Here is a 14212-nt window from a genome sequence, read left to right on the forward strand (position 1 = left end):
CCAGAAGACCATTAAATCCCTGTTGGACGTCAAGATGATCAGCCACGATTCGCAGAAAGTAAGTCTGAGATCTGTGCGGCCGCAGTGGCTTGATTTCTAATCAAACTGTTAATTGATTTATTATAACTAGACACTATCTCCTTTCCTCCAGGAGGAAATCGAAGCCGAATCTACGTTTTCCCTAATTATGAGTTTCACCAGTAAAAGAACAAAGTTCAAGATCACAACATCAATGCAGAAGGACACGCCACAGGTACAGAGTCTCGATATGGCAAACAATTTGACCGATTTTAAGATAATCCCATTATATTTTTACTCATATCAACTCTGTGATGTCATTTGTGTGTGTCAGGAGCTGGAACAGACGAGGAGTGCCGTGGATGAAGACAGGAAAATGTATTTACAGGCTGCTATAGTGAGGATTATGAAAGCCAGGAAAGTCTTGAGACACAACGCCCTCATACAGGAGGTGAGATGACAGATTCTCGTCTGCTAGTGCTTCAGCCTTTCAGTTTAAAATCTTAATCTGAGGCTTCAGACGCCAAAGCGAGCGTTCAGGAGGTGAGGTGTGCAGTAGTGTGTGGTATCTGACGCAGGGGTCACAAATAATCAAATGTGGAGAACACCAGGAAACAAATTCCAGCCCTTGCAGATAAGAGAGCTGAAATGTCAGGAATGAGAGACTTTGACATAGACTGCTGTCAGAACACGTCTGAGGACCAGACGGCCCGCCAACACGGGCTGTTACACAAGAACACTGTAATGTATACTGTTTTTAATGCACACACACATTTGGCACTGAACTCACTGTTTTTCCCCTAATCACAGACAAGCTCAACACTGTCTCCGCTGAACAGTGAATAAAGAGGAAATGGTGCACATGGGTGATTCTGTAACTGGGGAAGTTTTATAATCTGGTTAGCGTCTGGGTCATATTTTACACCAAAATCAGAAGAAAATATATTTTTTGCTTACATTTACATTTAGTCATGTAGTAGATATTTGTATCCGAAGCGACTTACAAATGAGGACAATGGAAGCAATCAAAATTAACATTGCTCAAAAAGAGCAATGATATGTAAGTGCCTAAGTTAGCCTAAATTGGCAAGTTTTTTTTTTTATTATTATATAATAAATAAAAAGAAAACAGAATAGAAAAAGAATAGAGCAAGCCAGTGTTAGAGGCTTTTTTTGTTAATTGTATAATAAATAAAAATAAAACAGAACACAAAAAGAATAGAGAACAGAGCTCTACACTTGTGCTTAAATATTTTGTTTTTACCTTTGTAATGGCATTTTTCTAACTTTATTAAAAGTATGCCATCTATTATAAAAAAAAAAAAAAAAAAAAAAAAAAATATATATATATATTTATATATATATATATATAAATAAAAAATATAAACTAAAAATAAAAAATATATAACATATAAATATATATACATATATATATATATATATATGTGTATATATATATATATATATATATATATATATATATATATATATATATATATATATATATATATATATTATAAGCTTTTGAAATTTTCTAATTAAAACAACAAAATAAGAGCAAGTAGAATAAGGTACCAATCAAATGAAATCAGTATTAATAAAATTAATTTGTACTACAGAGGTGGCAGAGAAGAACACGAAAGTGGCTTGTAGGTGTATTTTCATGGTTAATAAGGCTCAGAGGTTGCATGAGTGCAATCAAATTCATAAATTCAAGTTGAGATGAATGTTTTAAATATACAATTTTAAATATAGAAATATTAAATGATCTAAATAACTAAAAAGATACTTTAAAATGAAACTAAAACTGCCAGTAGTTGGCGGCAAGTCACTTATTTAATTACTGAATCATTCATTCATTTGATTCATTCGAATAGCTGATTCATTCAGGAATAATGCAAATGACTGTCTTTATGAATGGGAAATTGAATCATTGACTCACTAAATTCGTTAAAAATGCACATTCATTCATAAACGAAACACCGCTGTGTTTGAATGGAGATGCGCAGATGGAGATGGAGATGCTCAGTATTTTTGATGAAGAAATGGAGCAAAATCAGGCAATAGTGTTATAGTCAGACAATGTAAGTCACTTAATATTAACTTTGTTTATTTAACTGTTGTATTAAATCAGTATCTTTTTTAAGAAAACAAGTAGTTAGTAAATGAATAGAGTGCATGTCTTTTTTCCCTGAAAAAATGTGTGAAAGAAATTTCAATACAATAGAAATAGTATTAAATATGATTGTTTCTGAGCAGATTTCGTTAAAATACAGGAAAATTAAGTTTATTTAAATTAAATTGAATTAAATCGAGCTCAGGAAAAACTGCAGTGATGCTTATTTGCAAATGTATTTTAGAGTTAATATTGATTTATCTTTATTACTACTGTTATAGATTTAGTTTTATATTTTTAAAAATAATTTTATATCACAATAATGAGACTTTATGGGTTTATTTTGCTTAAAACAAAGTCACATTGCAATTAAATAAATAAACACATAAATTAAAACTAAAATTAAAATTATACAGTATATATCTGAATGACTCTAAAATACACTTCTTCATTATTATATATATATTTTAACAATTTTCCTGAGATTGATGCAACTATGTTCATAGTTTAATTTTTCATTAAAAAAACAAATTTTACATCCAATTTTTTTCTTACTCTGTTTAATCCTGTTTAGTATCATGACTGTACATTGTCAGTATCTGCAGCCAAAAATATTTTGGTAAATACCAATGTACCGATTACTTGTTTAACTATATGGGGAAAATACAGTTCATCATATAGCTACAGCTGTTGACATGAATGTTATCATAATCTGAAAATTAGTTTGCATTGTTGTAATGACAAACAATATATACTCTCTTAATGAAGTTGATACCATTTCCTGTCTAATATTCTACAAGTTTTTAAAAATTATTTTTGTTCCTCCATGTGCTCAACTAAATACAGAAGCTAGTTTCCACCATGGCACAAAAAAATGTAATTGTGACATTTTATCTCTCGGAATTAGACTTTTTTTTTGTAGAACTGCAAGATACAAAGATTACCTTATATTTTTAATTCTGTTTTGGAAAATAAACCTCAATAAATAAATAAAAAGACTTTTTCACAATTTTGACTTTCTTAGGATTGTGAGATTAAAAAGTCACATTTACCTTTTTTTTTTTTTTTAAAACAGCCTGAAACAGGGTTTCATAACTAAATGTACAGTATTACTGTATGCAAAACCACAAGTAATTTGATCAAAATATATTGATCAGATTAGTCGAAGCTGTGGTAGTGACATAAAACATTTATTCATTTACTCAGCTGTTAATGAAAGGACAAACGCAGGTGTGAATCAGGAAATGGATTTGATTAGGGGCTGTGAATTTCTGCTGGTGCTTCAGCTCTTCCTGCAGCTGTCCAATGTTTATGTGACTGTGTGTGGATTTCGGTGTTAGTCCATGTGGTTCTCATTGCTTTGGAACAAACAGCTTCAATCACAAACACATATTCAGCCAGAAAACAGCTCATAATAATGGCAGCACTCAAACCTTCAGTTTTTTGGTTTGTTAAATAACAGTATTTCCTGTCGTTCAGCATTTATTTATTCATTATTATTTATATTGCAAATCAAGAACACAGTGATGCAGTCAAGGCAGGTTTTCCTTGCTTTTTATCTTGCAGGAAATCTTACTGTGGAAATATGGATTACAAAATCTGCAACTGTAATCTGTTCACAAGCTTTGCTGGAAAAGTCAAATCTTTCATTTCTGGGTCAGTTGTGACAAGACAGTTCTTATCAATTCTCAAGAACGTCCTTGTAAACCAGAGATTATTACTGAGTTTATAATCACACGCTGAAAGCATGACAGCAGAACACATATCTGAATGTAAGGTTATGATCAGGATATTAACATACTGCAAAGTGTATATGCTACATTTATGCTACTTATTTTGAAAAAAATAATTAAGTCCCGAGATGGGTTCCGGGGGTCTGTGAAAAATAAAATACATTTAATTTAATTTAAAAATACATTAACATTTACAGAATGTGACATTACTGTTTCTTTTTAATCATGCAGTTGATTGCATATTTTATTCATTTTTTGTTTTTATTTTTCACAGTATAAATCAGCATCCAGGACTGGAACTGTCCATTTCAGTAAACGTAGTAATACAGAAATTGTCATATTGTATAGTAATGATATTATGATGTTTAAATGTTTTTAAAGGAGAAGTTCACAAATAATTTACTCACCCCCTTGTCGTCCAAGATGTTCATGTCTTTCTGTCTTCAGTCGTGAAGAAATTATGGTTTTTGAGGAAAGCATTTCAGGATTTTTCTCCATATAATGGACTTCATTGGTGCCCCGATTTTGAACTTCCAAAATGTAGTTTAAATGCGGGGCTCTAAACGATCCCAGCCGAGGAAGAAGGGTTTTTTTTTTTTTTATACTTCTTAAGCACAAAAGCTCATGTAGCACAGGGTCTGGGATGCGCGTTCACGTACTATTGAATCAGGTCGAAAGGTCACGCAGAACATAGGCGGAACTACAGACCCAGTGTTTACAAAGAGAAGGCGCAAAGACTAAGAAAGTGCAAGTAAGTTTCTAAACGCTGTTTACAAACAAAAATGTACAACGATGTCCGCCACTCAAGTTGTAGGAGAAAATAAGATGGAGTTTTTCGCAATACTCAGTACACAGACGATGAACTTAGATGTGATTCGTAGCAGTGATGGGAAGTTCGGATCATTTTACCGACTCGAACCTTTGAGTCTTGTTCAGCAAAATGGACGAATCTTTTTTTCGAGTCATTTCGTTCATTTTAGCAAAATCTAATTAAAATGTTACGTGTTACTTCCCTAACACATCTACTGCTTACACAAACGCTGATCACACTACAAACAAGACAAAACTATAATGCTATAAGAAACAGAAAAGATAAATTCATTGTTTACCTGGGTCTTTAGTCTATGATTAGCTCACCTCACCTCTTATCTGACAAGTTTTCGGGTTTGAGTCGTTCGTTCATCATGTGACAGCCCCATAAGATGAACGAACAACTCGAAAAACCCGAAGACTCGAAACAGGTGAACTAATTCCAGTACGAGACGACTCGTTTTCGAATCACATTAAGGATCCGTTCAAAATGAATGAATCATTCAAGAACGACTCTTTACTAATTTGTAGCATCGTGGACGCACATCCCAGAGCCTGTGCTACACAAGCTTTTGTGCTTAAAAAGTATACAGATTTTTATTTTTTGAAAGAAATGACCACTCGTTTCGCTAGATAAGGCTCTTCTTCCTCAGCTGGGATCGTTTAGAGCCCTTTGAAGCTGCATTTAAACTACATTTTGGAAGTTCAAAATTCGGGGCACCAGTGAAGTCCATTATATGGAGAAAAATCCTAAAATGTTTTCCTCAAAAAACATAATTTCTTTATGATTGAAGACAGAAAGATATGAACATCTTGGATGAAAAGGGGGTGAGTAAATTGTAAAAAATTGTAAATTGTAAAGATTTGTAAATTGTTTTTCTGGAAGTGGAGTTCTCCTTTAATGAAGTCTCTTCTGCTCACCAAGTCTGAATTTTTATCATTATTACTCCAGTGTTCTAACATGCATTTTATACTGCAAAAATGAAAACAGCAATATGATTGTGTGCTGTTCTGAATACAAGCAGCCTAATTTTGTTCGTTTGTGCTTATTCTTTCAGGTAATCAACCAATCCAAAGCGAGATTCAACCCGAGTATCAGCATGATCAAGAAGTGCATTGAGGTTCTTATCGACAAGCAGTACATCGAGCGAAGCCAGAGCTCTGCGGACGAATACAGCTATGTCGCATAGAAACATATTAATTTAAAGAAAGAAAAATAAACAAAAAGCGCCGTTAAGCGTGAACGGTAAACATGTCTTTTATTTCCGGCTCTGGCTGGCTCCGGCACTCAACATCGGATCGAATCGGGACTCTGTGCCTCCATGTTTGTTAAAAAAGGGCCTCCGAGTAGCTGGACAGTCATCAAAAGCACCCTGTCTCTCCACACCCCCATCCTGACCCCTTCTGATTTTATGCTGTTTACATCACCAGTGCCACGCCCAGTGCGTCTATGAAAAAAGAAAATGCCTATAGCTACTCGAGCGTAAAAGGATAATACATTTTTAAGACGTAATCGTACAAGAGAAAGCGAACGAATGAAATGCATCACATAGAGCAAAACAAATGAAATGTTTGAGAAACGGCCGAAAAAAAACAACCATGCTTTCTTTTCTCACGTTGCAGTTGTTGTGTGTATTCTTTTTTAATGTATCAAAGTCAAAGAACTATTGTAATAAAACCGGTATACTGATAATTGCATTTACTTTCAAGATATAAAAAACAAATATGAGGTGACAAACATGATTCTGCTGCTTGTCAAATAAACAAATAAAAAACACACTTTTTTTGTAAATGTTTTAAGAATGGCTTCATCATCAGTAATTTATTAAAGGTGAACCAATTTGTTTTTAACAGTGCATTCAAACCATGTCGGAAAGATGTTTATGAGCAGTACTGAGTAGATTACTTATGCATTGCAGTCAGTTACTGATTACTAATTACATGATGAAAATTGTAGCCAGTAATGTAATCTACTTTAGATTACTCGTTTTTATGTATTCTGACTATTTTTGGATTACTTTTGACCTAACTTGATTACAGATTTGAATGGGATTATTGTTACAAAAAAAAAACAAAGAGAAATAAAATATATTTAATTCTTTGTCATCAACATCATGAAATGCATTAAACATTACTCCAGGCTTTCCTAAACTATGGTAAATGAAAGAACTGCAAGGGTTTTATGAGCTGTCAAAAAGCCAATAATTAAGTCAAGGTCAAAAGTTTACATACACCTTGCAGAATCTGCAAAATGTTAATTATTTTTACCAAAATAAGAGGGATCATACAAAATGTGTGTTTTTTTTTTTACTGACCTGAATAAGATATTTCACATAAAAAACATTTATATTATAGTCTACAAGACAAAATAATAGTTGAATTTATAAAAATAACCTTGTTCACATAAGTTTACATATGATTGATTCTTAAGACTGTGTTCTTACCTGAATGATCCACAGCTGTTTTTTTTTTTTTTGTGATAGTTGTTCACGAGTCCCACAAATTCTTTGGTTTTTCAACATTTTTGTGTATTTTATTTTGTGAACCTTTTGAACAGAATGAAGATCCGTACATTTATCTTATTTTGCCTAAATACATTTTTTTATTTAGTACTGCCCTTCAGAAGCTACAGAAGATACTTACATGTTTCCCAGAAGACAAAATAAATTCAATTTACCCTGAACTTCAAATTCCAAAAGTTTTCACCCCCGGCTCTTAATGCATTGTGTTTCCTTCTGGAGCATCAGTGAGTGTTTGAACCTTCTGTAATAGTTGCATATGAGTCCCTCAGTTGTCCTCAGTGTGAAAAGATGCATCTCAAGATCATACAGTCATTATTGGAAAGAGTTCAAATACACAAACATGCTGAAAACTGAAGAATTTGTGGGACCTGAAGGATTTTTCTGAAGATCAGCGGGCAGTTTAACTGTTCAGGACAAACAAGGGACTCATGAACAACTATCACTAAACTAAAAAAACAGCTGTGGATCATTCAGGTAACAAAAGTATTCAGAATCAAGCATATGTAGCATATATTTTTATAAATTCAGCTATTATTTTCTCTTGTGGGCTATATGTAAACATCTTTTATGTGAAATATCTTATTCAGGTCAGTACTGAATTAAAAAATAACATGCATTTTGTATAATCCCTCTTATTTTGGTCAAATAATTTACATTTTGCAGATTCTGCAAGGTGTATGTAAACTTTTGACCTCAACTGTATATCTACAGTATTTTCTCTCTCTCTCTCTCTCTCTCTCTCTCTAAATATTTAATTTTATTTGTTTACCTGCATGTCAATGTAACCATTACCAACATCAGAGAATGTGTTATTAAAGTATTGAAATATTAACCTTTTTTTAAAGTAGATAATTTAGTATTTAGCTTTCACTAACAAATTTGGGAATCCCTGCATCACATGAACCATTATACTTTGGCAGGTTTAGTAACTTGCAAAATTATTTGTTTCATACATGATATAACTTACTGAGAGGTGCTTTTGTCATCAAATTCAGAAGGATGGATCACAAATGAATTTATATTTACAAGGCCATTCTATATTGTGAATATTTAAAGCTAAATGATATGACAGTAGAATTTATAAAAAAAAAAAATTGAGAAAAAAAAAAAACAATTAGGGAGATCCTAAACAGCAAATTGTGAACAATTTATGATCATGTAATCTATAAAAAAGTAACTGTGATCTAATTACAAGTACTCAATTTTTGTAATCAAGATTATATGTAATCAGATACTAACCAGCACTGTTTATGAGTCATATTTAGAAGTGGGAATCTCTGGATTTTCTTTGAGCCCTACTTTCTGAGTTGGAGGCATGTCTGAGAAAATATGATGGATGCAGCAGATGCAGCATCTTTACTGGTGCCAAATCTCTTGAAATAAGGCTTTTTTTATTTTATTTGCATTAAATATAGCAAAGATAGTAATTTACAGTTACAATTCATAACAATTCAATTTACAGCACCTTCATTATTTGTATTAAAACATAGAAAAGCAAAAACACGCGTAATGTACATTTAAAAAAAAGAACTGATGTTATTTCTTTTGTAGAAAAGTTACATCAAGATCTTACTCCAGTCAAAGTGATTTTAATTCACCTGAAGTCATGACTACGAAGTCATAAATACAAACTTTCCATGAGGACCTGAATGCATCAGAATACACCTAGAGGACAAATATGATTGCAGTAGCTAGTCGTTAATCATCTGTCAGTGAATATGTCAAAATAGTGATCAAAGACTACAGATTCTGGCCTGTGATCAGAAGAAGCTTTTAGGATTCTTAAAATCTCTCTGAGCCAAATCGTGACGAAAGTCATAAAGTGTGCACACGCCTTTGTTAAAAAAGACACCATTACATTCTATATGATTATGGATGCAGGACTTGACTCCCCTCATACCATAATTGTCTGTTATATGGTCTTGGTGAATGTTATACTTTAGGAGTAACTTTTTTACTATGGACCTAGTGCACCAAGGACTGCAGGTTTCTGTGGGTTGTGCTATATTGGGATTCTTTGTGAGCAAATCTCAGTCAGCAGCAGCTCCTCCTAACTGAGGATTCGCTCCTAATAAGACCCATATGGAGGATCCTGACCAAATCAACATGTCTACAGTATGTGTGTGTCATCAGCAAAACATCTCTGTACAATATACATCATCTTACGTAAGCCTGACATTTTGCAGATTCACAGATGTCGAGTCACTGGATGCTGCAGAATGTAATAAATCTTCATTACAAGTGAAAAGCACACACTTGAAGACAAAGCCGCCTCTTCTACCACAAGGGGGCGATATGCATTATAAAAAGGAGACATGAGAAAGGAGTTTTGTTGTTTTAAATAAGAATAACAAAGCTTCTATTGCAATGCAGAGTAGAATCTCTGTCTAAGGAAAAACATCTCTCAATGATGCACTGTCTGAACATTGAGCATATATCTAAAAACATGGTTTGATGCTTCGTTACGCGTCTAGACAGACACAATCCAGCAGAAATCCATCAGTCCAGGTGTTTGTCTCCATGGAAACAACTACCACATTTGTTTTATGTCATTTGCTGTCCTTCTACTTAAATTAAGGCTGTAAACAAATAACAATTTGACCTAAGCACATTCTCTCTGTATTTCTCTTGCTCGCATGATTAACAGCATTAGAAAAATGCAACCTATTTTTTAAATAAATGAATTTTTTAAGTTCCTTGTTTTGACACTGTAAAAACTTTTTTGTAACAGCCAACGGACCACAGTGTTTTAAAAAAACTTTTGAACTAGTATAAAAGGCATGATATCTCTAGCAAACAAGTGCTTCTTATCTGTCGAGCGTCTTCACTGGAAATAAATAAACATTGTCTTTGCTGAAAGATTTCGTGAGAAAGGTTTCATGAGAATGAAAAGATAATGAATAAGTCCTACTACGTTCATAGCGAATTTCGGAAAAGTGGCGAAAGTCTGACACGTAAGCAGTTTTTTGAAACACGATAGCTGGTTTGTTACTGGCTCAAGGTGGTTCAGCTCTAACCAGCATGATCAAGATCTACCACAAACTGGAAGCCTTCATATCCATCATATAGACTAGCTGATGTTCATAAATGACTGGAATGGTCGAGCTAGAAACCACGTAAAACCAGCAATATCAGATTGGTAACTCATGCCAAAGCCACACATAATCTCAGCTACAATCAAAAAGCAAATGTCCAGACTACAAGACAAGCTTAAACAGGATGTAGACCATCATAAATAAGCAAACCGTTATAACATTATTAATTGACCATGCAATCGTCATAAACAACCATAATGTAAGTTTTTGTGGGCAGTTTGTATTTTTACTAGTATATTCTTCACAGAGATACGGGTACATCTCATTTACTTGTTGATCTTCCATGGTAAAGCTTTATTCATATATAATATGTCAAATTTATTTGTGTTGTTTAAACTGATGGCCCGTTTTTGCCCTCTCACCCTACTAACAATTGGATTAACTCCTTAAGTGTCACTTGGCGCTATTATTTTAGTAATCATCATAAATTATATCATTTGAAAGCTTAAATCTCAAAATTCATCATGTGAAAACAGAACTAAAATTAAAAATAAACAAAAAATTTTGACATTGGACATTGTCGTTGTCATATGTGACCCTGGACCACAAAACCAGTCTTAAGTCACTGGGGTATATTTGCAGCAATAGCCAAAAATACATTGTATGGGTCAAAATTATAGATTTTTCTTTTATGCCAAAAATCATCAGGAAATTAGGTAAACATCACGTTCCATGAAGATATTTTGTAAATTTCCTACTGTAAATATATCAAAACCTAATTTTTGATTAGTAATATGCATTGCAAAGAACTTAATTTGGGAAACTTTAAAGGCAACTTTCTCAATATTTAGATTTTTTTGCACCCTCAGATTCCATATACTGAAATAGTTGTTCTATCCTAACAAACCATACATCGATGGAAAGCTTATTTATTCAGCTTTCAGATGATGTATAAAGCTCAATTTCGAAAAATTGACACTTATGGCTGGTTTTGTGGTCCAGGGTCACATATATTGTCATGTATATCGTTGGAAAGGTCAGAGTCTCAAGATTCCATATTTTGTAATAGAAGTAATACTGACATAGAAATTTAGACATTTGTGACAGAAAAATTAATTGGAGTTTGGATGGCACCCAAAGGCTGTTTTGTGGTATAACTCCCTAAATAAAATCTCACGGGAACCTACGTTTTTTAATATCAGCTTCAAATTTGGAACATAACTTTTTTAGACATAAGGCTTTCAATTTATAGCAATTTTGATGCTTTTTGATGAAATGATTCTACTTATGCAATCTTATTAAAGAGTCCAACCTTAGGTCTGTATTTCAAAGCGTTCATAAAAATTACCAATTTAAGTTTGGATAGTGCACTTTCACATCCATGTTCAGAAAGGGGGAGGTGACACTTAAATTAAAGCACATACACTTAAAAACAAGGTTCCAAAAAGATGTTTTTGGAGCACAGTGATGCCATATAGAAGAACAATTTTGGTTCCACATAAAACTTTTTAGAGAACAGTTTTAAAAAAAAAAACATTTTTTTTAGTTTAAAGAACATTTAAAATCTAAATCGACTTTTTCTACACTAAAGAACCTTTTGCATGCTTGAAATGTTCCATGCACTCTTAAAAATAAAGGTTTCTTATTGGCATGATGGTTCCACGAAGAACCTTAAACATCCATGGAATCTTTCAAATGCGTAAAAGCTTCTATAGATTTTTCAAAACGGTTCTTTTAAGAATTGTTCACTGAAAGGTTCTTTAGGGAACCAAAAATGGTTCTTCTATCTATGGCATCACCGCAAAACCGCTCCTTTATTTTGGAGACTTTATTTTTAAGAGTGTAGATGTTAAAGGTTCTTCATGGAACCATCAATACCAATGAGAAACCTTTAATGTTAAGTACTATATAATTGAACAAATAGCCTATGAATGCTAGTAAGTACTAGAATAGCACCTGAAGGATACTAGCAATAACCTTAAACAGACAGTCGCCCATGCCGGAACAGACAGGAGGAATACGCGTTGAAACGGCTGCGTGAGTCAGTTGTGAGTCGCGGAGAGCTGCGAAAGAGCGTGTGGGAAGCCCAACCCACGGTCACTTCACCCGCGACGCACGCCGAGACGAGCAACACACCGAACAGGTGGTCCAGTCCCACCTGAGGAGCACAATATGAGGATTTATCCTGCTTTTTACCTGTACGGATACAATGTTGCCGTGGCTTACTGATTTTTCCTGAAGAGTTCAACACTTAACGCGCTTCCCTGTGCGGAGTCTCTGGGAATATCGGGCGAATATGAAAGTGACAGTGTGTTTTGGAAGGACCCGGGTGGTCGTTCCCTGTGGGGATGGGAATATCAAAATACACAGTCTTATTCAGCAAGCGACAATGAGATATAAAAAAGCCATAGCTAAGGTAAGTCGACTGTTTTTTTTTGTTTGTTTGAGGAAAAATAGCGTGTCAACTCCTCTGCTGCTCTCAACATGGCGCTTTTTCTGGAGAAAGAAGGAAAGAAGGATAGATAAGAACAGGGAAGAGACCGCTGGTGTTCCAGAACGCTCCGACGGAGGTGTTTGTTTGTAGATTTGTTACATTTGTGTTTGTTACGTCACAACGGGTTGTTTGTTAAATTGTTGCAACTTCGGCGCGCTTGTGCGTCCGGGTTCAAACTCTGTTTAAGAGGACAAGTCGGCTGTTATAACGCTCATATGTTACAGTAAAATGCATTACAGTGTAATCTTCAAGTAAACAGGGAGTGTGGGAAGAACTTTAGAGGCACGGATGGAGGGCGAGGACTAGAAACTTCCTAGGAAATCAGCTTGAGCTGAAGCCTGGATCCACACATGCAACCTACTCAGTGTTTCTCACACATTATTTGACTGTTTAGCCTGCTCTTAAACATTCGGGATGAATGGTGCTTTCTATACCTTTGGTTCTAACGTTATTATGAGTTGTGGGCTCAGTCGTTATGTTGTTGAATTTCTATACTGATTATAAATATAGCTCCTTGTTGAGAATTCCAGTTGTGAAGCTGATCATAAGCTAACCAACCTGACCACATTAAACGGACTGGTAAAAACAGCTGTTACCTGGTTTGTGGGAGGTCTAAGATTGCTTATCATTAGCTGGTACACCAACTACCATGTTATAAAACACAGCTACCATATTTAAACTTGATAGTTCGATTGTTTGCAAGACATTGTGATGTGCAGTTTATGAACGTACTGTTTTTTTGATGTTGTTAAAACTGTAAAACTATTTCAGTCCTTATCTTGTAAATGGAAATGTAATGGAAATTCATTGGTCGGAAAGCCATTAGACACTCAGACAAAGAACTTGAACAGTTACCAAGTGTTTTCTCAATGGTGGTCATAAAAGTGAAGTCAAACTCTTTGCCACTGAGAGTTGGCAGCTGTGCCCTGCTTGTAGTATGAATGTGTAGTTGTTGATTTTTAATTCCTAAACTGGATCAATTAACTTACAGATCTGCTTTCTGTTCTCCACTTGATTCAAGATTTGGAGTAAGAACTTAGATATGTGACCTTGGACCACAAAACCAGTCATAAGTGTCATTTTTTCGAAATTGAGCTTTATGCATCATCTGAAATCTGAATAAATAAGCTTTCCATCAATGTATGGTGTGTTAGGATAGAAAAGTTGGCCGAGATACAACTACTTCAGTATATGGAATCTTAAAATATTGAGAAAATCGCCTTTAAAGTTTTCCAAATTCTTTGCAATGCATATTACTAAACCACAATTAAGTTTTGATATAAATCTATAATTTTGACCCATACAATGTATTTTTGGCTATTGCTACAAATATACCCCAGCGACTTAAGACTGGTTTTGTGGTCCAGGGTCACATATATTGTTGACTTTGGCAAGCTTCATGTGCATGTTAGTGAGTAAAACAATTTATCCTCATTGTGTATTTATTGAGAAGCTTTGAGAGAATTTTACCACTTAAGTTGCAG

At 34.1% G+C, this 14212-nt stretch overlaps 2 protein-coding genes across 3 annotated transcripts in view; both read left to right on the forward strand.

Moving 5' to 3' along the window:
- cul2 (cullin 2) overlaps nt 1-6469 on the forward strand; it is a 24501-nt gene extending 18032 nt beyond the window's left edge. The window contains exons 18-21 of the mRNA XM_051097549.1: nt 1-58; nt 152-253; nt 353-469; nt 5736-6469. The exon at nt 1-58 is cut by the window's left edge and continues 145 nt beyond it. Of these exons, the coding sequence (XP_050953506.1) occupies nt 1-58; nt 152-253; nt 353-469; nt 5736-5867 (409 nt within the window). The 3' untranslated portion in view covers nt 5868-6469. The remainder of the gene's footprint in view (nt 59-151; nt 254-352; nt 470-5735) is intronic.
- A 5812-nt stretch (nt 6470-12281) lies between these two features.
- The window catches only part of pard3aa (par-3 family cell polarity regulator alpha, a), a 588383-nt gene continuing 586452 nt past the window's right edge, over nt 12282-14212 (forward strand). For both annotated transcript variants that reach the window (XM_051097809.1, XM_051097810.1), the window contains exon 1: nt 12282-12650. In XM_051097809.1, the coding sequence (XP_050953766.1) occupies nt 12531-12650 (120 nt within the window). In that variant the 5' untranslated portion in view covers nt 12282-12530. The remainder of the gene's footprint in view (nt 12651-14212) is intronic.

Source organism: Labeo rohita, chromosome 24 (assembly GCF_022985175.1).
Source record: "Labeo rohita strain BAU-BD-2019 chromosome 24, IGBB_LRoh.1.0, whole genome shotgun sequence".
In the NCBI taxonomy this organism is placed as follows: Eukaryota; Metazoa; Chordata; class Actinopteri; order Cypriniformes; family Cyprinidae; genus Labeo; species Labeo rohita.